The sequence below is a fragment of the Culex pipiens genome, chromosome 1, assembly GCF_016801865.2.
Source record: "Culex pipiens pallens isolate TS chromosome 1, TS_CPP_V2, whole genome shotgun sequence".
NCBI classification, from domain to species: Eukaryota; Metazoa; Arthropoda; class Insecta; order Diptera; family Culicidae; genus Culex; species Culex pipiens.
Window position 1 is genome coordinate 128,957,232 of NC_068937.1, and position 25,157 is coordinate 128,982,388.

Sequence of the window (25,157 nt, forward strand, 5' to 3'; positions counted from 1 at the left end):
TTCTGCGGGGAGTTGTACCGTCGATCTTCGCATCAAAGTACAACCATGTTCCTCCAAACAACAGATTCTTCACCGATGGCTCCAAGCTCGACGGCTGTACGGGCTTCGGTGTTTATCATGAATCTTATCAGCTGTTCTTTAAGCTGAAGGACCCGAGTTCGGTTTACGTCGCAGAGTTAGCCGCGGTTTACTGCGCACTGCGAATCATCGAGACCATGCCACCTGACCACTACTTCATCTTCACCGATAGCTTTAGCTCTGTTGAGGCTATCCGGTCTCTGAAGCCGACCAGGGAGTCTGCGTTTTTCCTCACGGAAATACGCAAGACTTTAAACAACCTGGCGGCTCAGTCCTTCAGCATCACGGTGGTGTGGGTCCGCGCTCATTGCTCGATTCCGGGTAATGAGAAAGCGGACTTGCTCGCCAAGAAGGGTGCTGAGAGTGGAGACATTTTTGAAAGGCCAATTAGCCTACAAGAATGCTACGGTTTTCCGAGGCAGCGTGCGCTTCTGGATTGGCAAAAACAATGGGACGACGACACCAAGGGACGTTGGATGTATTCCATACGACCTAAGGTGCAAAGAAAAGCCTGGTTCAAGGGAATGGACTTGACGCGTGGATTCATCAGAACGATGTCCCGCCTTATGTCGAACCATTACTCGTCCAAGGCTCATCTGTACCGTATCAACATGAGTGATACGAACTTATGCGACTGTGGGCAGGGTTATCAGGACATCGACCATCTCGTATGGGCGTGTCCAGATCATCAGGCTCACAGAATTAAGTTGAAAGTTACCCTCAGGGCCCGAGGAAGACCACCAGAAATTCCGATGCGAGACGCGTTATCTCAACTAGACCTTGATGTTCTCTATCCGATCTATCAGTTCCTCTTAGATTCCAATATATCTATTTAGTTTTTCTTCCAGTTAGTTTTCCTTCAGCTAGTTTTCCTTCAGTTAGTATAACTCGCCTTCCCACAAAGCCGTCGTTTCTGGTTGCACCGGAAGCAAAGCAAGATCGCCCCAGCAGCTGGACACCGAGTTGCGGCTGAGGACAAAACGCAAAGGCCAGCAGAGCCAACCAAGACCCCTACACAATCCCCCTTCCCTTCCCACGCCTTGTCTTTAACATCAATCCCTTCCCTACTAACCCCGAGTAGGCCGCGGGTAATCGGCTCCCCTCCCACTAACATTTACACACAAGATCCTCTGTAATTATTAAGTTTTTTGTAATTACAAAAGCCGACTCGGTCCTAACCAGGTCCCAGTACCGAAAAGGACCTAATAAAAATAATTTTATGAAAAAAAAAAAAAAAAACTCATCTCAAACACACACACACTCAATGGCATAAGTGGTCGTGTTTAACACTTTACCCTAATTAAATCTAATCTGTTCCGACTAGTGCAGCGATACCTGCGGGATCGCTACGCTACGCCTACTGCGTCGTTCTGGGAGCGCTGGCAGCTGGAGAGCTGTCACGCGACAAACGATTTGTAGACGATTGCTTATTACGTTATTTATTCAACCGAGGAAGGAGTCGTTCGAAGGTGACGTATAATCGTCTGGTTTCATATCAAACAAACTCTCAAATACAAAACATTTCGATTTTTCGATTTAACTACGTCATCCGCAAACGGCCCTACTTCTCTGGGGCTGCTGCGATTAATTTATCTTGAAAGACACCAGCCTGCTATGTTGTCATATTGCTATTTCTGTGTGAGTTTCTGTTTCCACTTCTTATCTGAATTTATTTGATATTTTTCTCTCTGCGGTTTACATTTTTCCATATACAGCAGTTACCGTAGCTCACAGAAGAACCAACTTCGAAACATGAAGCGGAGCTCTGCCCCGTAGTTTGTCACGAACTTTGGCTGACTTAATTGAGCCACGGAACGAGCAATAAAACAACAAACGTGACATACCTGCCTTTGAAGATTGCAAATAGGGTTAGGTGCCAAACTGGGGTCGTTCGATATAGGAAAATTTGTCAGTTGGACGATCTTTTGGACACTAACCGGGGTAATGCCGAAGGGCTATTAAATGACCTTACATCGTTAAATCACAGACAAAAAGATATGAAACTTTCTAAAGTTGCCATGTTTCAAAAATATAGTAGATTGACAGTTACTCTATAGAGAAATAGACATGAACCTCAGCGGATCTTATTTTTAATTTTTACTCTTAATAGTTTTAGCCAAAAAAGAAAATTGTACTTCGGCTTGTCTGTGACTTCATGAATCGAAGATCGCTTTTGAAAGCATGGTCATTTTTTTTCTCAAATTTTGAGATCTATTTTTCTGTGACTGAAAAAAATATATCAAACTCATAACCTTAAAGAGCGTTCTTTTATTACGTAACACAGTTAGTGGAGGGGCGAGTAGAAGAGGCTCCAAAATCATCCCCGTCAACACAAACCACAAACTGGCAACATTTACCTTTTTCACCTAAAACCACAATTTCGGCTGCTGGCGCATCAAATGCATTGGATTGTGCAGCAGCGGCAGCAGCACAGCATGCGAAAGAGCTAGACAAGCAGAACAAATTATTGCGATTTCCAACGTGAAAAAACGCGGACCATCCATTCGCGTTTAAAGGCCGATCCCCAAACAGTGTTGTCACAGACAAAAGGAATGGAAATTTATGGTTACGATAAGTAGTAGCGTTCTCTATTGGCATGTTTTGGAATTAAAACTGAAAAATAAAAAGAACACTTCTAACATATACGTTAGGACAGGAAACAGGAGCAGGAAACATTAAAAATTGCTTAATGCAAAAATGCTAAAATTACAACAATACCATAATAAAATACTTGAAAAACTTTAAAACTCAAATATCGAAAAACCTCAATACTAAAACACTTAAATAAAAAAAAAGTATAAAAAAAGCCTGATTTAAAAAATTCAAAAAATTCATCGATGCAAATAAAATTAAGTACAAAAAGAAAAGAAAAATAAACACTAAAATCAAAGAATACAAATAAACAACTGACAATCAGAAGTGAAATTCATTGCTTTGTTTTCAATGTTTTTTTATTAATTTTGTATCTGACGATTTTAAGAATATAAATTTGTAAATTTAAAATTATACTTGAAGATTCTTTTCCTGCATGTCATTAAAAAGAACACGTGTTTTTTGAAGTTTACATTACATTACTGCATTTTTTGCTTTTATTCAACCAGGTATTAATTTTTGAAAACATTTTTTAAACAAATCAAATTTTAACATTCTTTTTGAAAAGTTACTTTTGCAAAACAACCTCAAATAAAATAAAATTCTAAAATAGTAAAATACTAAAACACTAAAATACTAAAATACTTAAGTACTAAAGTACTAAAATACTAAAATACTGAAATACTAAAATATCAAAATACTAAAATACTAAAATACTAAAATACTAAAATACTAAAATACTAAAATACTAAAATACTAAAATACTAAAATACCAAAATACTAAAATACTAAAATACTAAAATACTAAAATACTAAAATACTAAAATACTAAATAAAAAAACAAATATTAATTTAATAAAACAAAAAATCTAAATTACAAACATAAAACATTTAACTCAAATTCAACAATACAGAAAAAAAAGCAAAAATTCTGGAGTTATTTTTAAAAATACGTCATTTGTTGACACCCCCTGACCAAATTTAGAACAAATTTCTGAGGATGGTGGGGCAGCTTTTCCATGTTGCCCCACCCTGTGCACGAAGTGCCCCTGACTCAAGGCGGTTTCAAAAACACCCAAAAAGCAAAAACTATAACATTTTTTATAGGACCTTTAAAAAAAAAAATCCGAAAATGAACATGGATTATTGCTTTGTATTCCAAAAATAAAAATAAGTATATCCAGAGTTTTTTTTTTTTGAGTAGGTCCTATAAATATATGAACCACAACAGCTTATAGGACCTTAAAAAAAACTCAAGATATTATTTTAATATTTGAAAGCTTGCCTCAATTTTCAACAAATTACCACAAATTCAATGCTATTAATAAAACAGCCCATGTTTATAAATCATACCGCCAACTTTTCATAAACAAGTCAAATTTGATAACGACAAAAAAACCAAACGTTTTCCAAACGGCATCCCCTTGATGAGGTACCTTCTCTGCCGCCGCAGTCCGAGTACAGAAATCCGACGACGACGACGGCGGATCCACACACAAACGCAGGGCCAAAAAGAAAGACACCAGAGCAGAGGCAGAGTGTTTAAAGAAACAAAAAATAAATCCAACAAAACTACACAGCAAACGCCTGCTTGGAGGGAGCGTCCTGGGATGATGCCTCGTTTTGGTTGTTTTGTGAGGAGTTTTGATTGGATTAAGATTTGAGTAGCTTAATGGTTAATTAAATAGTATATTTTTGATTTCTTTGATTTCAGGAATTCAGCATCGGACTTCACAGAACCGTAAGTCAAAAAATACAGAAACATAAACTTTGCAGACTGAAGGAGCTATTAAACTACCCCTAACAAACAACCAAACTCGCACTTTTTCGTGTTTGACAGTTTGCCAAACTCGCAAACTTGTTTGCGTCAAACTGACAAACTGTCAAAAGTTGCGAGTTTGTTTGCCGTAGTGTAATAGCTCTTTGAATACTATTATCAAACGGGACAAACGTTGAACGAAAGCCACCATGGAATGAGGCGGGATCCGAATCTCATAGCAACTTAGGTATCAACAGCCTTAGCCGCTAAGTTCTAGAGTTTTGTTGAATAGGTCCTTTAAACATATGAAAAACAATAGCTTCTACATAGGACCTTTTTTTTTTAAAAAAAAAACTCAGGAGTTGTTGATGTTATGATTTTGTACACAGATTGAAGCTTTTCAATCTTTTGTGTAGAGCTTTTAACAACTTGCTTTCAAAGTTAACGGAAAGCTTAACGAAGTTTGGCGTTTTTGCTTATGCATCGCTACTGTAACATTTTAATTTAGAATAAGCACACTAAATTAAAATAAAATAAGAGTTTGATCAGTTCAACTAACAAAAAGGGATCGTCATTCGAGACCACACCCTCGCTTCGCCCAACGCAGCCTCACGGCAGCAGCCGAACATTGACGAAGTCGGGCCCGAACACCCAAGCAGGCGGCCGTTTGTCCTCTACACACTGTACCAGCGCGGGCTGGTTCGAAGCCGACGAGGGGTTCGACCGATTCGCCGCCTGCTCGATCAACACATTTCGTTTCCACAAGCGTACGCGAGAGCACATGCCACAGTCGGTCCGACAGGAAGAGTCTCCATCTCTGTGTAGTTTGATGTAGCAGTAGGCTACGCGCCAGCCAGTTATTAGAGAGAGTGAGTGAGAAGAAGTAAAAAGGAAGAGGAACATCGAAGGAGGCACAGGAGCGCAGCAAGCGGAGAGAGAGAGAGTGTGTGCAAAGTGTGGTGATTTATACGAAGCCTGCTTGGACGACGGTGTCAGGTCCAGGGGTGTAGTTTACACCGGGTCCACGGGTGTGTGAAATTTTATCTTCGGTAGATAAAATTTTATGTAAAAGTCAAGTCGGAACAATAGAGGATTGTGGTGATTTTTTGGTGGTCCCCTTTTGGATACAACCCTGGTGGAAGTTTTTTTTTCTGCGAGCAGTTGAGTTGGTTCAAGTGCAGCGCCACACGGTGGCCAACGTTGGAACTGCGGCAAGTTGCCAGTGAAAAATGGCGACAACTGCAAATTCATATCCAGAATCGGTGGTATTGAATCGTCAAGTGTATAGTGGCCTCCAGCCTACGGTTGTGCTGTAGAAACAATTAATTGTGCATCGGAGAACACACGCGAAGGGTGTGGTGACTACGTGAGGCAAAATGTCGGCGAAGAACATTGAAAACACGAGCGAAAATCGAAATTTTCTCGCGAGCCAAAATGACGTCGAACCTGCTCAGAGTGCGACCGCAGCGGTGACTGCTGCCGAAACGACTGGGGCGCTCCAAGCGGTTCCCGAGCGAACTACAAACACTTCGGCTTCGGCACCGCCTGCTACGACGACGAAGATGGACGAAGCCGCCGGTATTGCTCGTTCGTCCAGCAGTGGCGGTGGAGGGCCAAACGAGAAGCGCCGGAGTAATGACGGGGCCAAGCGGAAGACTCGCCGGGGCAAGGCCAAACGCGGCAAACGGTCGTCCAGCTCGCGGCCCTACACCAAGTCCCAGTGGAAGTTCCAGAACCATGTCCGGATCGGCGCTGCTGTGGCCAACAAGCGGCGGGCCGAGTCGCTGTCTGACCATCCACCGCTAGTGCCATACAACACGAACCGCTTCCTGATGGAGGACCACATGCCCCAGGTTCTGACGCCCTCAGGTAGAACCCGTGATTCAAGTTTTTCTATAGATTCAGAAGAAAATTATTTCTACTCACTCCCAGAGGATGAAGAGGAGTTCCTGACCAAGGAATTCTCCAGCGTGTACGAGGACGCCCGCTCCGAGCGGCTCGAGGGCCTCAGCAAAACCCAGTTGATCCAGGAATACCTGCAGCTGGAAGCCAACTTTGAGCAAGTCACGCGACGCTTCGCCGCGAAACCAGCTGCTGGTGGTGGTGCTGCCAGCGCGCGGGAAGAAAACGAAAGTTCTGTGAATGCAATCGAAGTAGGCGGCGGCGGCGGCGGGGGTCGCCGGCTAGAGGACCGAATTCGGGAGCTCACGGCGGAGAATCTCGGTAAGTTTTCTCTTTTTTTTTGTGGTGTTGCATGTCTGTTTGTCTGTGTATGTTAAGTGTTCTCTCGCCTACTATATACGGTTGGTCAGAATGTGAGCAATTACTTATTTTCTCTTACTCCACTTGTGCGTTCTCTGATGTGGGTTGATTTTTTTATGTTTTCACGCGGTTCAGTGCACGAGAAAGGGAGAGCAATGTAGGGTGCAATCTTTTTATGACGAGTTGAAAGGAGAGATTTGATTAATATCACATTAGGTGTTTATTGTTTCTACAGGAATCAGTGTTCAAATCTTAGATTTCTGGAGCTATATTTTCCAAACTGATCGTAGATACTTAATTTTTTTCATTATCATAGTTTTTAAAAGAAAATGAAAAAAAAAACTTTTTTTTACAGTAAAGTTCTCTAATTTGAAAGTTTGAAAGATCAAAAACTGCGATTCACCACAGTTTGACAGCTGCGATGTGCACCTTCGAAAATAGATGGCTCTAGCAAAGATTGACCTTAGGATTTTGATAAAAATGTTAAATGATTACGTCTTTTTTGTCTGTGGTGATAGTTTTTCGTTAAACCATCGCACATTCAAGTTCACTCAATTTTCAAAATTAAATTGTCAAAAACTAAAAAAAAATTAGTGTTAAAAAAATTTGCCAATTTTAACAAATGAACATTCAAAAAACAAATGCAGCAACACCCCCACGAAAGCCGCGACGGAAACAGCAATTTAATCAATGCACACGTTAATTACGTCGATTGTCGCTTATCAATCGAGCGAGCATGTCTATTTTTGTACCACATGTCACATGTCTATCGCCGGGCACGCGAGATAAAGCCTTCCCAAAGGCTTGACGCAAGAAAAAAAACCCGTCCAAAGAGGGATGATTAGATTTTGTGGTTAGCTTCTGCATTTTTACAAAAAAAAAAAAAAAAATAGCCCCGTTGAAAAGCTACCAACTCAACAAGATGAGAATTCAATTTGGTACGTTTCAATTCTCGTGGGTCTCGTGGCGCAGGGGTAGCGGCTTCGGCTGCCGATCCCGATGATGCTATGAGACGCGGGTTCGATTCCCGCCTTATCCACTGAGCTTCTATCGGATGATGAAGTAAAACGTCGGTCCCGGTTTCTCCTGTCTCGTCAGAGGCGCTGGAGCAGAAATCCCACGTTAGAGGAAGGCCATGCCCCGGGGGGCGTAGTGCCAATAGTTTCGTTTTTTTTACGTTTCAATTCGGAACGTGATTGACATCCGCGATGCGTGTCGTCCTCGTGTGGGATGTTTTTGGCATCTGGCGGTAAAATTTCCATGCTCAATTTAACTTGTGATTGACTTGTTGCATGATTTCTGTTAAGTGATCGATAAAGCTGTCTGTAAGCTTTCCACATTTTTAACCCATAAATGTGTCTTTCTAATTGTGCACGCATGTTTATCGTGTGCAAAACAAACAGCTGTCACTTTTGATGAACACCCTGTTGAAAAGAGTATGCTGTACGTCGAGTTATTTAAAGTTTATGTCTGCCCTCTAAGTTACAATTTTCGGAAATTTCTCATAGGGTATGCATCTTATTTATTGTTTGTCCGTTAGAAGTCTGAGAAGTAAATAAACAATTTAAATACAAATGTAATACTGTCACTCAAAAAGCTGACTCATCTTATACAAACAGTCTTAACAGTCATACAACAAGCATCTCCGCGGTTTCCCAGTTAACTCAATCCGAATTGTAAAACTGAATCTAATTAGAATCGTATACAAATTCCGTTTCAAACGCAACAACCGGTTCCGTGTTCGAACCGGTTGTTGCGTTTGAAACGGAATTTGTGTACGATTCTAATTAGATTCCGTTTCAGAATTCGGATTGATTTGACTGGGTTACTGTTTCATTGTTTTGCAGTGATCTTATCATTAAGCCATCAGTTCACTCAACTAAACACGCTACCAGATAAACTGTAACTTTTTCAGTTTTCAAAAAAAAATTGAGCATCAAACAAGAACATTCTCATCTATTTGTCTGTGTGAGACGATCACGATTCACGATTGATTTTTTATTTCAAAATCAATCTGCGGTTCCTAAATTGTTGTTGCTATATTCCGGTGAACGACCCTTCCATCGCCGTGCCAGCGCGCGCGTTGACCACTCTGCATCGAGAGCGGTTAATAGAATCAAATCACCAGAAGGCAACAACATTGCGAAACCAATGATGGAGGATGGCAAAAAAGCACATTTCCTCACCATTTGTTTGATTTATTGAGCTGGACACTTCACTTTGAATGGGAGAAGGAGAATTGGCAAAAAAATCAGTGTTAATATATCTAATATTTTATTAGCGTGTAAATATTCAAGTTGACAGATCGTTTGACAACTTAAAGTTGTCAACTTTGCACTCTTAAAATTTGATAGGTTTGTGAAATACCCCACAGATAAAAAAACAGATAGATAAGGTTGAATTTATTTTTTTTGTAGCATTTCGTTGAGTTAATCTTTTCCTAGTTATATTTACGTACGATATACCACCACTAATGAGCACTCACTTATACACCGGTGCACACCATCGTCAGCGCACTGCAGCCCAATAAGTCGAGTGCAGTGCGAACCTGCACTCTCCGGATGATGGAGTGAGAAACCGAAAAATCTCTACCCCACACATCGGGAAAATATTTACATTAACACAGAGTGTGAGAGGGAGATAAATCATGATTGGAGAAAACATAGAGGAGCCAACGAAACCGTTGGTCTCCTGAAATAGGTGTAGTAGTTCATGAATGATTAAAATTTATAACTTTTTAAGTTATCAAATTTAGTGGCTTTGTACTTATCCAGCTTTTCACGTTTTGAAATTTGTTTTTGAACTTAACTTGATTTGAAACTGCCCAGTTAACTCAATCCGAATTCTGAAACGGAATCTATTTAGAATCGTATACAAATTCCGTTTCAAACGCAACAACCGGTTCGAACACGGAACCGGTTGTTGCGTTTGAAACGGAATTTGTGTACGATTCTAATTAGATTCCGTTTCAAAATTCGGATTGATTTGACTGGGTGGTTGATGAGTTGTACAACCTTTTTTAACCGGTTCGCTTTCAAAACAATAAAAAATCAACCCGACATTAATCGGATGTCTGACTTACATTCATCAGAATTGCCCAATCCCAGTCAGTTCGATGTCGTGCTGTCAGTTGAATACCAACCGGTTCATATTTTTTGTTTTCCAATTTTTATGTCATATGTCTATCGCATTTTTTTTTAATTAATTAATTTTTTTTCATCCCTTTAGAACTTCGCCGACAGCTGGAGCACGCGTCCCGCATCGGAATGGTCCTGTCGGCGAAATCGTCCCCGCGGCCACATGCCGCCGGGGGAGCCGGAGTCGAACGGATGGACAGTTCGTCCTGCTCGAGCAGCGAAGACAGCGAGTCGGACTCGTCGTCCTCGTCCAGTTCGAGCAGTGGCGGAAGCAGCTCGAGCAGTATGAGCGAGGATGAAGACGACGGCGACCAAGATGGCCGTCGTCGGGGTGAGCTCGTTGAGGATCGTCAACCGCTGGTGGCCATGATGGACGGTGGGGAGGGGGAACCGAATGGGTATCATCAGCTGAATGGGGTCCTGGAGGAGGACGTCATTCCGTTGGAGAACGGAAACGGAGGCGACTTTAACGGTGCCGTGTCTCCGCTGAGTGCGCACAGCATCAATTCTCCTCCTCCTCCGCTGGTGATGAACTGAACTGCTACCGGAACCGATACTACTCTTCATGTTGGCTGTTTTGATTTCTTGCAGGTTTGATTAGTTTACTTTCTTATCTTTTCATTACGTTTTAGTTAAGTTTAGTGGTTGGATTAAAATCTACATAAACAAACACAAACAGAGTCACAATTAGTTAAGCTTGTAACTTCAACATTTTTCTCAATATTTGAGAACAACATTTCCCTACATTTTTGTCTGCATAATGTTAGTGATTGTAATTCTTTTCCAAATTATTTGATGAAAAAAAATAAAACAAAAAAATCGTAAAATAAAATATATTCCAAACAAAAAGTTTACCCTGTTTCAAACAAATACATTTGACTTGTTATCTAAGTTATGCGAAAGTAAGCTTTTCTTTAGATTAAAACCTTCGAAGCGGAAGAAAAACTGAGAAAACCATTACTTGTTGCTAAAAGTCGTCATCTACCAGAGACAAATTCACACAAAAACAAACAAAATATACAAAGACGCAGGTCGTTGCGACAAAGATGAAATTGACATGTGATTTCTTTAGTAAAACAAAACGCTATTAAGGTTAAATGGACAAAAAGGACACATACAAGTAATATTAAAGTCGAAACAAACAACACATTTACACACAATGCTAGTGATCTAGAATGAGGGACACATTTTATAGATCTAGAGAACGTGAGTAAGAAAACGATCAACTGGAAATCGTAATGTGATTTAACAATAATTAAACACCCAAGCGTCGCGTAAACAAAATTAAGAATCCAGATATTTATATTTTTAAAACTTTTTATATCTCGCGAAAACCAAAAAAAAAACAAGAAATAAAACCCCTTTGAGAGCCGATTTTGGAGAACACAAAATTAACGTTAATTTTCAGAGACGCCAGAATTTTGGACGAACGAAATTAAAACCTCCTCCCACATACCAAACGCCAACACGCTAAATAAGAACGAGTGACTGTAAAGTTTCGTGTCGGTGTAGAAGTGAGTGAGCATGATTTTATATTATTTTTGAAATTATATTCGAAATCTAAGGAAGGACGAAAAACGTCGAAATTTTACACAATTTGGTGTGAATTTGCACTTGCGAAATGTGAAACACGCAAATTAAACAATAAAATCACGACGTGTTGGGCGGAAAAATATAAATTGGACTATTCTTATATATATACCGTAAATAAAAATAAAGCGCTTATTTCCGTTATACACTATCAGGCATGCATTATACATATATATTATTGACAAATACAAAATTGGCTGCAAACCAGGAGAAAATAAAATGAAAATCATACAAGGACAACAGAAACAGAAAGCTACAAACACGAACTTCGGTGGAATGCTACACAAAATACAACTGTATGCTAAGTCTAAGTGTTGTTTGATGAAAAATGAAAATATAGAAGTATATTACTGAATAATGAAACAGGGTGTTGTTTTAATTCGGTCCAGTGATTATCACAATAAATTCTGCTGCAATAAAAACTTTTCAATAAGGCGTAACCATGATTGTTTTGACAAGGTTACGCCCTGATGAGTAGTTAAATGATAAAGCCCTGAATAAATTTTAGCAAACAGCAATACACGTCAGAGACAAATTTCTGATCACTTTTATTACATGTTTTTGCGTCCTCCGGAAGGAACCAGAAAAGCAAGCCAGAGAGGGTGAAGAAAAGCCACAAAAAACGTTCTCTCTTCTTCCCAGTCACGACGTTCTAGCAGGATTCTAGCAGAGTTCTTACAGAGCTGGATAATCTTAAAGCATTCTAGCAGAAATGTTCCACCATTCTAGCAGGATTCTGGCAGAACCAGCTCTGCTAGAATATTTCGTGACTGGGTTTGGTCTGCTGGTCGTAAAGCCATTTCTTGACCCCTTTTCTTGCGAGGTGCGTATTGGTCCTACATAAAACAAAATATTACTATATTGAATATCAAAATTATTTAATGAATTGTTTTCCATCGAAATTTCATTGAATATTATAAATATAATAACGAAAATTTCGATTAAAATCGTTCGATGATTTTGACTTGATTTTTGAATTGGAACTCGAGATCGAACCGGTTCAATCAGATTTCCAATTGAACTGAATGCCAGCCAGACAAATTTGTGTGCGGGCTCATGAACCGATTCGACTTCACCAACACAGCCAAAAACAGTACAAAACGTCAAAAGTTGTTTATAAACAAGTGCGTCGTTTTCGATTGTGGACCGTGTTTTTCCCCCGCAGGTAAATCCTCCCCAGTATGTTGCGCAAAAAGTTGAAACTGTCCGACCAGCCGGAACCGGAACCTACCACCGCTGGCTTCGATTACGCTCCGATGGAGTTCGCCCTCCGTCCCCAGTCATTACTGCCCATAACTTCACCTCATTTCGAGCCCAAGCCACAATTCGCACCACAACCACAATACCAACCGGAACTTCCGGCCATTCCGCCAGCTGTACCGCTGTACTACCAACCTCCGGTCGTTCCGGCCCTTCCGCTGTGGCATCGCATCTACCAGCTCGAACTGCAGCTGTGCGAAGCGCTGAAGCAGATTCCACTGCCGGCGGAGGTGGCCGCCACGTACGATCCCATTCAGTACGCCGCCGAGCTGCACCTGGCGTACATGCAGCGCTTTCTGGACCGTCCGAAGGCGGTGCTGTTCCTCGGCATGAACCCGGGCCCGTGGGGCATGTGCCAGACCGGGGTGCGAAAGTGGAATCTTGGGAAGGGCGAGAACTAAATTTGAGCTTTTATTCTTTCTTAGGTTCCCTTCGGACACGTTCCGTCCGTTCGGGATTGGATGCAACTGCGTGGCCAGGTGTACAACCCGATTGGGGAGTTGGAGGCGCGTCCGGTGCAGGGATTGGCGTGCACCCGGGGCGAGCAGAGTGGCCAACGCTGGTGGGGATTGTATGAGCAGCTGTGTGGTACACCGGAAAACTTCTTCCGGAACTGCTTCGTGTGGAACATTTGTCCGTTGGCGTTCTTCCACTCGAGCGGACGAAACATTACGCCGGCGGAGCTGAAGGTGGGTTGAATGTCGTTTCATCTTAGAGAAAGCTACTAAGAGCTTAGTATTCCTGTACAAATTCTTCAGGGCCCGGCAAAAACTCGCATTCAGCAGGTCTGCAACGAGTTCCTGAAGACGGCGTTGGATCTGTTTAACCCGGTGATCATCGTGTCCGTTGGTCGGTACACCGAGGATCGCGTGAAAGCCCTGGTCAAGCAGAACCTGCTCGACCCGAACAGGGTGCAGCTCAGCTGCATGCCCCATCCGAGTCCGCGAAGCCTCAACAATACAAACTGGTTGGAGAAGGCTCGCCAGTGGCTCGTTGACCACGGGGTTATGCCGTACCTGCAGTCTTAGGACATCGCAATATCCGAAACACATTCCTTTTACAATCAAACATTTCAAGAAGAGAAAAACAAACTTTTTAGAGAGAAATCGATGGACCGCTTCATGGAGCAAGCTCTGGAGCAGGCCCGCCTCGCCGAGCAGCTAAAGGAAGTTCCGGTGGGGTGTGTGTTTGTGCGCGGACAGGACGAGATCATCGCCAATGGGTGCAACCGGGTTAACGAGACGAAGAATGCAACGCGCCACGTGGAGTTTCTGTGCATCGATCAGTCGTTGGAGTACGCGCGGCAGCGAGACATTCCGTGGGAGGACCTGTTCCGCGAGGTGACCGTCGTAGTGACCGTGGAACCGTGTATTATGTGTGCCGGAGCGTTGCTGCAGCTGGGAGTGCGGGAGATCATTTACGGGTGTGGGAACGATCGGTTTGGGGGCTGCGGGACGGTGCTGGACGTTCCGGGTTTATTGTTGGAGAAGGGAAGCCTACCCATTCGAGGTGGAGTTCGGGCGGAAGAGGCGATGCAGCTGCTGCGAGAATTTTACAAGGGCGAGAATCCGTCGGCGCCGGTGCCGAAGACGAAGGAGCGGAGGTAGGTGGCGCTTTTTTCCACATAAATAATTAGATTAGAAAGAGTAAAATATGTTCTTGGTTTGATCCGAAGCATGGCTTTCTACCTAAGGTACTCGCGATTGAGTGTGTAGTAGTGCGGTTGTCAAAATCGTTATCTCTGACTCTCTCACTCCACTGACACTGACATTGTTTATGTTTTGGTTTTCCTGGCACGGTCCATTGTTCGTTTGTTATTGTTTTGGTTTTAGTGGCACGGAGTCATGCACTCACACTAATGCAAAGCAAGTTCGCGAGTACCTATGATATACAGCCTTGGATCCGAAGTCCTTGACTCGAAATTCAAATATCACAGGATGAAACTCAACTCAGATACGATATTTCAAATTTAACGTGTATTTCCGTTGTCAGCGTGACTGACGTTTATAACCAATCAAAAAAATCGTGGGGTTAGGGTGATAAAAACCAGAAATCTATCATTTTCTTTGCTGTGGTAAGATATGTTATGCACACACATTTCACAGAAACACACGTTGAGAAAATTGTAAACAATTCCGGGGAATGACACTTTCTAAAAAAATAGGTTGCGAAACTGCACAGCCTACTTGTACTCCATCAGCCGTGACAGCAGCGCCCTCAGCTTCCGAGCCTCGAGTCCGATCGTCGGCGGTTGCTCGCCGCTGTCCTCGAGCGGACCGGTCAGCACCGACGGAATAGTCAAGCCGTACGCTTCGCAAGTCCGCAAAAACGCCAACGTCTCCTGGATGGCGATCGAGGGCAGCACGATCGTCTGCTTGGCCAGCCCGGTCAACAGGCCGAGCACGCAGCGCTTCACGTGGAGCCACGTGTCTGCACACAGTCTGGCTCCGGATCCGCCGTCCAGGGCGTGCGCAATGCGGGACAACCCGAACTCGTAGTTCCCTTTGGCGCAGTAGAGCGTCCCGATGACCAGGTTCACGATGCACAGATGCAGACACTGCCCGTTGGCGTTCCCCTTGCGTTCCTCGGCACGCTCCACCTTGCGCATCAACTCCTCCGCTTCTTCGTTCTGCGAGGTCATGATGTACGCAACGCAGAGGTTCGCTAGGACCGAAGCCGGAACGGCTAGGATGTCGTCGTAGTTCTGCCGGACGATGGGTTCGTAGAAGGCGGCCGCTTCCTTGTAGCGGTCACCTCGCATGAACAGCACGTGGGCGGCGTGGAGGCGCCAGGTTGGCGTCTCCGAACAGAACTCGGCACTTGCCCGGAACTCACGTTCCGCACCCTGGAAGTCATCTACCCGCCAGGGGATCCAAGCGCGAGCCATAGCCACGGGTAGGTAGCTCTCCAGAGCGGATTCGTACTCTCGGAGGGCCATGCGCAGGGCGTTCTGATCGGGAGCCGAGCGACACTCCTGAACCTTGGCCGCAAGCGAGCGTAACCGGCCTCCGATGCTGTTGGCCAGCACGCCCAACTTCTGCTCTGCTTCCTCCGGAGTAGATTGAGCGGTGATTAGGGCGTCCAGCAGGTCGTACAGATAGGGAGATAGGTACTTGTAGGTCAAGTGGGTGTGCTCGGCCAGGATATCCGCGGCCGTATCGTACATCTCGTGCTTGCAGCAGAGAAGGAGCAGGTTCGCGAACGTTTCCGGTGGACACGTTGGAGGGCCTAACTCTAGGAGGAAAGCCAAACGACGTAGTCCGGCTCCTCCTCCTACGGGATCGGTGAGCGCCATGTTGTGCAAGGTAACCGGATCCAGTTCAGGTTCGGAACGTGGAGGTAAATCCGTCAGCGCTTCGCGAGATCCTTCCACATTACCCTCCTGGTACTCAATAGCTGCCTTCAGATTAAACGCCTGTGCCAACCCGGAAGCGGCCAGTGCCGGAGGATTTCCCACACTGCGAGCTCCACCTTCCGTTTCCGCCTGAGCGCCGACTCCCAGCTCCGGATGGTTCCGGATGCCACGCTCGACAATCTCCGCGATGTAGTTCAACGCTTGCGAGTTCTCCTTCCGCCGGAAGTGGCACAGCGCGGCATTGTAGGCGATGTGCGGATTGAACCCACCGGCTTGCAGTGCCGAGACGTACCGCGCCAGTGCGTCCTCGTGCATGTTGGCCTGGTACAGCAGGCAACCTTCGTCGTTCTTAACCGTTGCTTCCTGGCCGCTTCCTTGGCGCTGCAGAAGCAGCGACTGAGCCGTCGAGTAGTCCTCGTTGCCATAGGCAATTGCCGACAACAGCTGCATGACCTTATCCTTGAGGTGGGGAGCGTCCACCGCAGTTATGATACGGTGAGACTCCTCGAAGAGACCCGCTTGAAACAGCGACTGGGCGTAGTACAGCTTGTACTCTGGGACGTCCGGAACCAGGTTGACCAGCGTTTCGTAGCAGTTGGACGCCTCGATAAAGTCCTGGGTTTGGTAGTAGCAATGGCCGAGGAGGGACAATCCGGCACGGGTCGTCGACACCTCCGGGATTCCATTCAGTACGTTGATGGCCTCTAGGAAGCGTTCCTCCTTGATCTGGAAGCGAGAATCTTAGTATACCAACCGGAAATGGTTCAAAGGTCTGCAATTACCATGGTGTAGATGGTTTTGGTGTACTCTCCGTCGCGGATCATCATATTTTGGGAAAACATTTTGCACCAGACTGAACGATTGCAAGTGGCCGCAACTATCGATCCAACTTTGGAACGAAACGGTTTGTTTTGGTCACCTCACCAACCATGGTTACATGGTTACGAGTGCAACAGGTCGTAATTTGCAGCGCCTCGGTCGGTTCCTTCAACCACGGACGACTCTAGGCGGTGATCTTGTACTGAACCTTGTCACCATCCCCGTCAAACCGGATGTAGTAGCTGTGCAGCGACCTGCGAGGTGGCTCGTACCAGCTTGTAGCCTCGGCCGGCTGCGATGGCAGCGCCCACTGCGGTGGCCAACGCAGCTCGGATACAATGCACCGACGCCACCGTCAATGTGTTCCATGGTTTGTCAGCTGGAGCTGAATCCGGTGTCTTTTCCGAATTCATAAAACATTGTAGTATGCCATGCTGACTACCAGCACTCTCAGTACAGTTCGTTCCCGACTACCCAACACGTCGGACGCATTAAAGTCACAACAAACTGTCTTTATCCGTAGCCTAGCAACGGCTACAAGAAACTTGAAGACAGTTTTGAGTATATTAAAAATCTTTATTTAACAAACAGATAAAAACATATCACACACAAAAGCTCACTCCTTCTCGACATGCTTCCCGACGAAGGTCACCTGTAGCGCCTCGGTCGGTTCCTTCAGCCACGGCCGACTCCAGGCGGTAATCTTGTACAGATCTCCCTCGCCATCCCCGTCAAAGCGAATGTAGTACGTGTGCAGCGATCCGGCCACGACCTGCGTGGTAGCCCGCACAAGTTTGTACTCACGCCCAGCATGGTCCGTGGCCAGCGCCGCCCGGATGTGCTCGTGGTGCACCGGATCGTCCAGGTTCTCGACCTCGCGATGTCCTCCGGCACGGGAAGAAGCAATTTTTTTTTTGGTTTAAGCTACAACAAGCAATGAGTCATTACAGAGATCAGATTCACAAGAATGACTCAAACGCAGCAGGTACACTACTTACACGAAAAGAACAAAGATCGACGAAGGAACGCGGCAACTTCAGAAGACAATACTGGACTGGACAAAGCGATCGCTGAACTGAGGATCTTTATACGGAGGGCGTCTAAGATAGAACAGAAAGGCACGTTATCGCTGCAATGTTGAGTGCAAATATAGGCATTGTTCGGAGGGCGTAGTGCAACGTTATCGACTGAATATATTCAGTGATCATTGGTAGTTTCACACAATGATGTCGTATCTACATGATTCTCGACTCAATAATTAGCAGACGTTTGTTGATAGAGTTACATTCTAAGAGGAACTCACAAAGTTATGGAATCTCTCACCTTAAAATGCTTTTAAAAAGGCACAGTGTTAGCGAAAACGTAGCAACCAGTGAAATGCAACGCTGTTTACAAACTTTGGCTAATGCGTTGTGTTGAATGGTCCATCCACAGATTCCGTCATTTAGACTTTTTATCTTATAATTTTAAATTATCTTTTTTCTACTGTAACAAGTAAATCTCCAAATAAAACCACTTACTGATAACATTATCGTTGTTTGAGGAATCTCCCCTCAAATCATATACGCATTAGTCAGCTGGCGAGCCGTTCTACGCGAGGTTCTACGTGTGTTAGTGTAAGAAGAGAGAAAGCGTGTAAAAATAATGCGACGTTCTGTTTAACTTGTGGAACATAGAGATAGTTGGGCTACTTGAAGCAACTTGATTTAATTTGGCCACCCAAACCGATAATTACTGCATGGCGATGTAATCTCATGGTGATGACATAAATTTGCAGTACTACTACAAATGTATGATGAGATCATCTTACCATCAGTGCAGTCCAGCAGTAGTGTAATGTAACCCTCCAGCTTACCCCTCTTGATTAAAAATATTACTAGTCCCCTTCCAAATTACCCCTCCACAAATAAAAATCTTTAACGGTGCACATCAACCAGAGCTTTTGCACCCAGATTTTTGTTACAGACATTTTAGTATCTTCAAAACTACGGGTACTGCAGGCCAAGGGTGCATGATACTGATGATACTCGTCGGTTGACACACCTAGGCGAGGAACATCCCGGAAGGAGCCCAACTACATCCGTAGTGCTGTTTGGACAAAACAGCATGGCTCTGGTTCCTTGCAAGTGTCCTATTTTCTTACCTCCACGTTGGCTTGGTTTTCATGATGACCTAGCTGGTGGCCTGTGGAAACGACTCGTAAACCTTTGACCAGCGAGGGTCAGAGTGGAGACGGCTAAAAGAAAGGGGCGCGACAATGTGGGAAAGGGAAGTAATTTGTGATTGTAGACGGTATTGTTTTGATTCGCAGTATGTTGAGTCAACTGCTGTGGATGTACCTGAGCATCGCAGAACGGGGTTTCTCTTCTTTCCATTTCAGCTAACAGCTATCTTCTGTTTATTTTGTTTCACTGATTTTCTAAAACGGCTTCTGTTTACTATCCTCCATTTGATTTCGATTTTACTTATTTGATTATCTTATTTCTCAACGCTTTTCCACTCTATTTTACCAATTGATGCTGCTGTAACAAACTTTCTGCTTTCTCTTAATTTGGCAGCGATGTCAATTTTGTTTATCATGTGCCTTTTCTTTATTTATCTATTTGAATAATTTCTCATCTTCCCTGTCAATTGCCCTCAATACAATCTAAGCTTGTTTGTTACCTCTATTTATTAAGTATTGTTAATTTCTTTATCTACTTCATAAATTACTATCTTTCTTTTACTATTGATTCTTTACATAGTATATTTCCTTCACTGTCCATTGTTTTGAAACTTCACTTTTTACTTAAGCAAGTGAGGTCCGAGCCCTTACTCAATTTATGGAATGATTAAAAGATTAACACAAATATTACTATTGTACTTTTGAAAAACTTTTCTAAAATGCTTAGGACCAAAATATTGTAACAAAACACCGCGACAGAAGAAATAGCAACAGATTAACACGACTTAACATTAGGCAAGATTTCAGGAGAAAACAATACACAGTAAAATAACAACTAGTTTTTGAATTCAAACTAAAAATAAAACAGTTTTTGCTTTAATGAAAGTTGATAGGCACACTATAAATGGTTAGGCGCTTATACTTACATCAAACCCTACGTAATGTACCACCCCCGGCCGAGTTAAAATGCGTAACCGGAAAAGAAGGTGTGCATGCCTGGCACGAACACTCAAAGCGTGTTCTAGCGTGTTGCTCGTACTGACTCAGAGCAAGGGTGAGATGTAGGTGTAAGGGCAGTGCGTGTTCGTCGGGAACGTGGTGCATAAGATCGGTCAAGGCCCGTACATACACTGAAAATTGCGAATGGCGAATTCAAAACTACGGGTACTATCGAAGTATTTTTTTTATCCATCCCCTTAAAGTACTGTCCACAAAGTAATTTACAACAAAGTTTGATTAATTTTACATTCCCGTTATTGCAGGATTGGGTCCGTAAGTTTGACCATTTTGGAACAAGAAGACAACAACTTCCTTCGTTGCTGTCCACCATTAAAATTGAAAATTTAGCAATAATTTTGATAAAACCAAACAACTAAGTATTCTAACTGTAACAATGAGTAAAAAGATGTGGAAAAATTATTTTATTTTTTTTAATAATCAAGGTTTTCTAATATTCCGAAAATAGTTATTAGCCCTCCTCCAAACTACCCCTTGAACAACATATTTTTAATTAAAACAAACAACTTATGTGCTATCTTGTGACACGTCCTATCTTTTTTCCAACGAGAGAATCGCCCAGAACGGCGACTCCCTATATTTGAGCCTCTAGCTCGGAACACTGATGACGACTGAATGCCGCGCTCGTTCAATCTGTCAAATCTGCAAAGGGGGACGTCGATATAAACCTTTACGCCGACAAGCAGCCGTAGCGTGTAGTCTACACGCTCAATAGGTTGCATTCAAGTTCCATCCTTATATGCACACCACACATCCTCCCTCTACTCAAGAAAAATGAATAAAAAAACAGATTTTAGGACTCATTGCGGTTTGAGTTGCCGTTTATTTACTGTGCTGTTATCTTACGAATGTCAGAACCAAAAAAAAAAACAAAATGTAACCGGGGTCGAATGGGATCGAACCTAAGCTATCTGGGGTGAGAGGCAACCACGCTTACCATCGCCCGGACTATAAAAGCATCTAGCTCTGATTGTATTTGCACCACATAAAATGTTGGGAGAATCGATGTGATATCGTCTTGTCTGCCACTTGGCCTAACCCTGGCGGGAAGTCAATCATTGCCAACCCTGCCCATTTCGAAACGGTCATCACTAATACTTGCCGATCTACGGCGTACAACGCATCGATCCCCTTCTGATCAACTGAGACGAAAGAGCTCGAAGCACGATCGATACATTCAAGTTAGTTGCACTTCAACCATGTGCGGGTACTAACCGTTGAGAAAGGCCACCTCCAAGCCAAGCCTAGTGCGTGTAGAAAAGTGCGTAATTAGAAAGTCCTCCGAAATTGTTAAGATCCTCCAATCAACCACCAAGGCGACCTTATAACCCAGTATCGCCCACGGACTTGAATGAGCCTATTTGTTTGCCATTAGACCGTCCACCAGCACACTTGATCGTATACAATTTTACAGAACCCGAGGCAGTAGTAGAGTGTGGATGGGAAAACCTTCCGGGAGAAGGATTTTCTTTTTTCGGTTTGATTTCCAGAAAACGACGCAGTGATCTTCGCCGGCCCAATCGTTCAACCGAACTCCGGACAGCATCAACCGGAGTACACGATCACCCGTAGCGTCGGATATCACCTGATCACTGAACACGTAGTGCACACGAGGACATTCAGATGTCCGTAGGAGATCAGAGCCACGGTATCCGATATAAGGGCGCCGCCATTTTATCGTGTGATCAGGATGACGCAGTTCCATCAGCCGTCGAGGAGCGCTCAGACGCTCCGGCCTCTTAGGGTTGAATCTTCATCACGCGGGACAAGCCGTGCATTCTGCTCAACCAAACCACAACGACGTGGTGGTCGACGACCATTATTCATGCGCGAAGGCCGTCGGGAAGCGCTTGGACGTTCCGGCCACATGTTTCACCTGGTCAACCGATCTCGTCACTACAACTGGGCGGTGATCGACATCACCTGCTCGCCTCTGAAGGCCGTCAAGAAGCGTAGAACAAGAGATCACGTGTGAGATGAGACACGTGGTCATCCGACGACAAGACGCCGAACAGCAGACGGCGTTCGCAGATATGGGGTCGCCCGCGTTTCTGCCAGATGTCTGTTCACCCGCAGATGTGTGATTACCCGCAGATGTGGGGTCACTCGCGTTCTTAACAGATCAGATCAGCTAGATTAAGCTCCCCAAGTCGTTCCTAATTCGTTTCGCCAATGATAGTCTACCACTATTCTCAATAAAGTCTTTGATCTAAACAAGTCATTTGACCCTTCGTGGTGGAAAAGCTTACTCTTTTCGCCCCTGGGTTGCGAGTCCAAGAGCGAGAGAGCAACTAAGCCGGTCCTTTGTGAGATATGACAACCATAACCTCTACCACAACGTCTGAATTACAGGCCGTTCCTGTCACGCCTCTTTCATGCATACATTCCATCTCACTCACATAATGTGGACATCTCATCTCGCGTGCATTCTGTGGACATGCCCTCTTCTTTTGTTTTGTCGCGGACATCCCATCTCGCTTCAGTCCTTCAGACTTCTCGAATTCCTTTCATCTTGCGGACATCCCATCTCGCTTGCATCCTGCGGACATCCCATCTCGCTTCAGTCCTTCAGACTTCTCTATTTTCTTGCGGATCTTGCGGACATCCCATCTCGCTTCAGTCCTTCAGACTTCTCGAATTCCTTTCATCTTGCGGACATCCCATCTCGCTTCAGTCCTTCAGACTTCTCGATTTTCTTGCGAATCTTACGGACATCCCATCTTGCTTGCGTCTTGCGGACATCCCATCTCGCTTCAGTCCTTCAGACCTCTCGATTTCCTTTCATCTTGCGGACATCCCATCTCGCTTCAGTCCTTCAGACTTCTCGAATTCCTTTCATCTTGCAGACATCCCATCTCGCTTGCATCCTGCGGACATCCCATCTCGCTTCAGTCCTTCAGACTTCTCGAATTCCTTTCATCTTGCGGACATCCCATCTCGCTTCAGTCCTTCAGACTTCTCGATTTTCTTGCGAATCTTGCGGACATCCTATCTCGCTACAGTCCTTCAGACCTCTCGATTTCCTTTCATTTTGCGGACATCCCATCTCGCTTCAGTCCTTCAGACTTCTCGAATTCCTTTTATCTTGCGGACATCCCATCTCGCTTGCATCCTGCGGACATCCCATCTCGCTTCAGTCCTTCAGACTTCTCGATTTCCTTTCATCTTGCGGACATCCCATCTCGCTTGCATCCTGCGGACATCCCATCTCGCTTCAGTCCTTCAGACCTCTCGAATTCCTTCCATCTTGCGGACATCCCATCTCGCTTTGGTCATTCGACATCTCTAAGTTCTTGGATTTTGTGGACATCTCATCTCGCTTTCATCTCTTTTCACATCAATTAAATACGAGTGAATTTATCTAAAAAACGACAAGAAATACTGATTAGGCACATTTCTATTTTAAAAATGAATGAACAAAATCTAAAGAAATATTTTCTTAATAATTTCTTTACTATGCCGCACTCTATACGGATTTGTGTGGATGGACCTTACTGGCCCAAAAAGCCTGCGAGTTGCTTCATCCGCTGACCCTGTACCACTTCCTGACCAGCTACATAACGCAGAATATCACACAATTGCCTTTCGGAACATTAATTTCTAAACCGAGATTTTGCAACGGATTCGTGTGAACAGACCTTACTAGCTCGACACTGCTGCATCTTTCTTCACACATTAGCATTAAACCAACTTTTCACACAGCAAAACAACATGATTTTTTTCAATGGAGATCACGACACCACGCAACCGGAACAATTCCAAACTTCTCCCAGAGTCTGTCCTCTCTTATCCTGGGACAAAACAAGGCAACAAAAAGTTGTTTACCTTTCAAAGACGCGCCGCCTCAAGAAACGATTTTACTCGCGCCGTCTGAGCGATTCTCTCGTTGGGGGGGGAAGGTCCAGGTTACAGCTACAATATCCGGCAGGATCGCCAATGTGGAATCCCACTATCCAACGAGAGAATCGCCCAGAACGGCGACTCCCTATATTTGAGCCTCTAGCTCGGAACACTGATGACGACTGAATGCCGCGCTCGTTCAATCTGTCAAATCTGCAAAGGGGGACGTCGATATAAACCTTTACGCCGACAAGCAGCCGTAGCGTGTAGTCTACACGCTCAATAGGTTGCATTCAAGTTCCATCCTTATATGCACACCACACATTTTTGACAGCAGAAGTGTTATAAGACAGCAAACAAGCAACGCTTCAAAAAAATACTATTAAAATACTTCACTAAACAGAATAATTTTGACAAGGGTCTTATGTCACCCCAAAACGGACCAAATAAGGCTGGTTCTGTCAGTTCTGAAATAATCGTGTATATAAAAATCATTTCTGCACACATCCCCACAGACAGTTGCTCAGAACTTGATTCGGAGTCGATATGTATACGTGAAGGTGAGTCTCTGAAGTTCATTTTTCGAGTGATGTTATATTCTTGCCTCAGTGAGGTTAGGAAGTGCGTATTGGCCCTTAACGAGGAAGGTGGGGCAATATTATGGACGTTTTGAAAATTACGTCGTTTAGGGACACCCCCCTTGCCAAATTAAGAACAAATTTCAAGTAGGAGCTTTTCTGTCAAGAAGGACCGCGAGGTTAATTTTTCAAAATTGATTTAAAAATCCATTTTAAACTCTTTGTGGTCGTACAAGAGGTCATTTTACTCAGAAAAATAAGCTTTATCGCTGTAAAAAATAATATCAGCAATCTAAGCTTCATTTTAGGACCCAATTTCCCCTTTGAATTTAATGTAACCTTCCAATTTACACCCAAACACCACATCATAACTGATTCTGAGTGTTTCGTACGGTATGTCCACGCATCTCTCCTCCCCTATTGATGCTGTGCAATGATACCCGTTCAGAGAATCTGTTGCTACAATTAATGCAGTGCAGCAGGCACTTAATTTTGCTTCACATTTTTGGGGTTACTCGGTTGAACCGTGGCGATTAGATTGGGTAAAATAAAAAAAAAATAGATCTTGAAAAAACATTAGTAAAACAAAGTGAAAAATTACAAAAAAAAAAACCCCTACATTAACAGACTAGTATTATTTTTCTACAGAATAAAAAAAAAGTGGGATGTGATAACTATGTACGGCAGAAAAAAAAATTCCGCGATC

General features: G+C 44.0%; 5 protein-coding genes across 5 annotated transcripts; 3 read left to right on the forward strand and 2 right to left on the reverse strand.

Annotated features, from left to right (window-relative positions):
- Positions 1-5,205: 5,205 nt before the first annotated feature.
- LOC120425369 (protein HEXIM2) lies at positions 5,206-11,219 on the forward strand. Its single transcript, XM_039589878.2, has 3 exons — positions 5,206-6,298; positions 6,362-6,652; positions 9,920-11,219. Exons 1-3 carry the CDS (start codon positions 5,806-5,808, stop codon positions 10,363-10,365), a joined length of 1,230 nt encoding a protein of 409 aa, XP_039445812.1. The 5' UTR covers positions 5,206-5,805; the 3' UTR covers positions 10,366-11,219.
- A 1,306-nt stretch (positions 11,220-12,525) lies between these two features.
- Positions 12,526-13,706, forward strand: LOC120425371 (single-strand selective monofunctional uracil DNA glycosylase). Its single transcript, XM_039589880.2, has 3 exons — positions 12,526-13,043; positions 13,104-13,367; positions 13,437-13,706. The coding sequence occupies exons 1-3, from the start codon at positions 12,600-12,602 to the stop codon at positions 13,704-13,706; spliced, it is 978 nt and encodes a 325-aa protein (XP_039445814.1). The 5' UTR covers positions 12,526-12,599.
- Positions 13,707-13,787: 81 nt separating this feature from the next.
- LOC120425376 (tRNA-specific adenosine deaminase 2) lies at positions 13,788-14,285 on the forward strand. Its single transcript, XM_039589888.2, has one exon. It carries the CDS (start codon positions 13,788-13,790, stop codon positions 14,283-14,285), a length of 498 nt encoding a protein of 165 aa, XP_039445822.1.
- A 48-nt stretch (positions 14,286-14,333) lies between these two features.
- On the reverse strand, positions 14,334-17,269 carry LOC120425367 (tetratricopeptide repeat protein 30 homolog). The gene is made up of 2 exons (XM_039589875.2): positions 16,816-17,269; positions 14,334-16,759 (listed from the first exon to the last, which is right to left on the reverse strand). The coding sequence occupies exons 1-2, from the start codon at positions 16,873-16,875 to the stop codon at positions 14,861-14,863; spliced, it is 1,959 nt and encodes a 652-aa protein (XP_039445809.1). The 5' UTR covers positions 16,876-17,269; the 3' UTR covers positions 14,334-14,860.
- Positions 17,270-17,420: 151 nt separating this feature from the next.
- On the reverse strand, positions 17,421-17,771 carry LOC120425384 (cystatin-like protein; the record flags this gene model as incomplete). Its single annotated transcript, XM_039589899.2, has 1 exon — positions 17,421-17,771. A coding segment is annotated over one exon (303 nt), but the record flags the coding sequence as incomplete, so codon positions are not given.
- Between the last annotated feature and the right edge of the window lie 7,386 nt (positions 17,772-25,157).

Excerpts from the sequence above, each read along its gene's own strand:
- LOC120425369 (XM_039589878.2), top strand. The coding sequence starts at position 5,806 with ATGTCGGCGAAGAACATTGAAAACACGAGCGAAAATCGAAATTTTCTC. Across the intron at positions 6,299-6,361 it reads CCAGGTTCTGACGCCCTCAG|AGGATGAAGAGGAGTTCCTG; the intron begins GTAGAACCCGTG and ends ACTCACTCCCAG. Across the intron at positions 6,653-9,919 it reads GCTCACGGCGGAGAATCTCG|AACTTCGCCGACAGCTGGAG; the intron begins GTAAGTTTTCTC and ends TCATCCCTTTAG.
- LOC120425371 (XM_039589880.2), top strand. The coding sequence starts at position 12,600 with ATGTTGCGCAAAAAGTTGAAACTGTCCGACCAGCCGGAACCGGAACCT. Across the intron at positions 13,044-13,103 it reads GGGGCATGTGCCAGACCGGG|GTTCCCTTCGGACACGTTCC; the intron begins GTGCGAAAGTGG and ends ATTCTTTCTTAG. Across the intron at positions 13,368-13,436 it reads TTACGCCGGCGGAGCTGAAG|GGCCCGGCAAAAACTCGCAT; the intron begins GTGGGTTGAATG and ends CAAATTCTTCAG.
- LOC120425376 (XM_039589888.2), top strand. The coding sequence starts at position 13,788 with ATGGACCGCTTCATGGAGCAAGCTCTGGAGCAGGCCCGCCTCGCCGAG.
- LOC120425367 (XM_039589875.2), bottom strand. The coding sequence starts at position 16,875 with ATGTTTTCCCAAAATATGATGATCCGCGACGGAGAGTACACCAAAACC. Across the intron at positions 16,760-16,815 it reads CCAAAACCATCTACACCATG|ATCAAGGAGGAACGCTTCCT; the intron begins GTAATTGCAGAC and ends TCTCGCTTCCAG.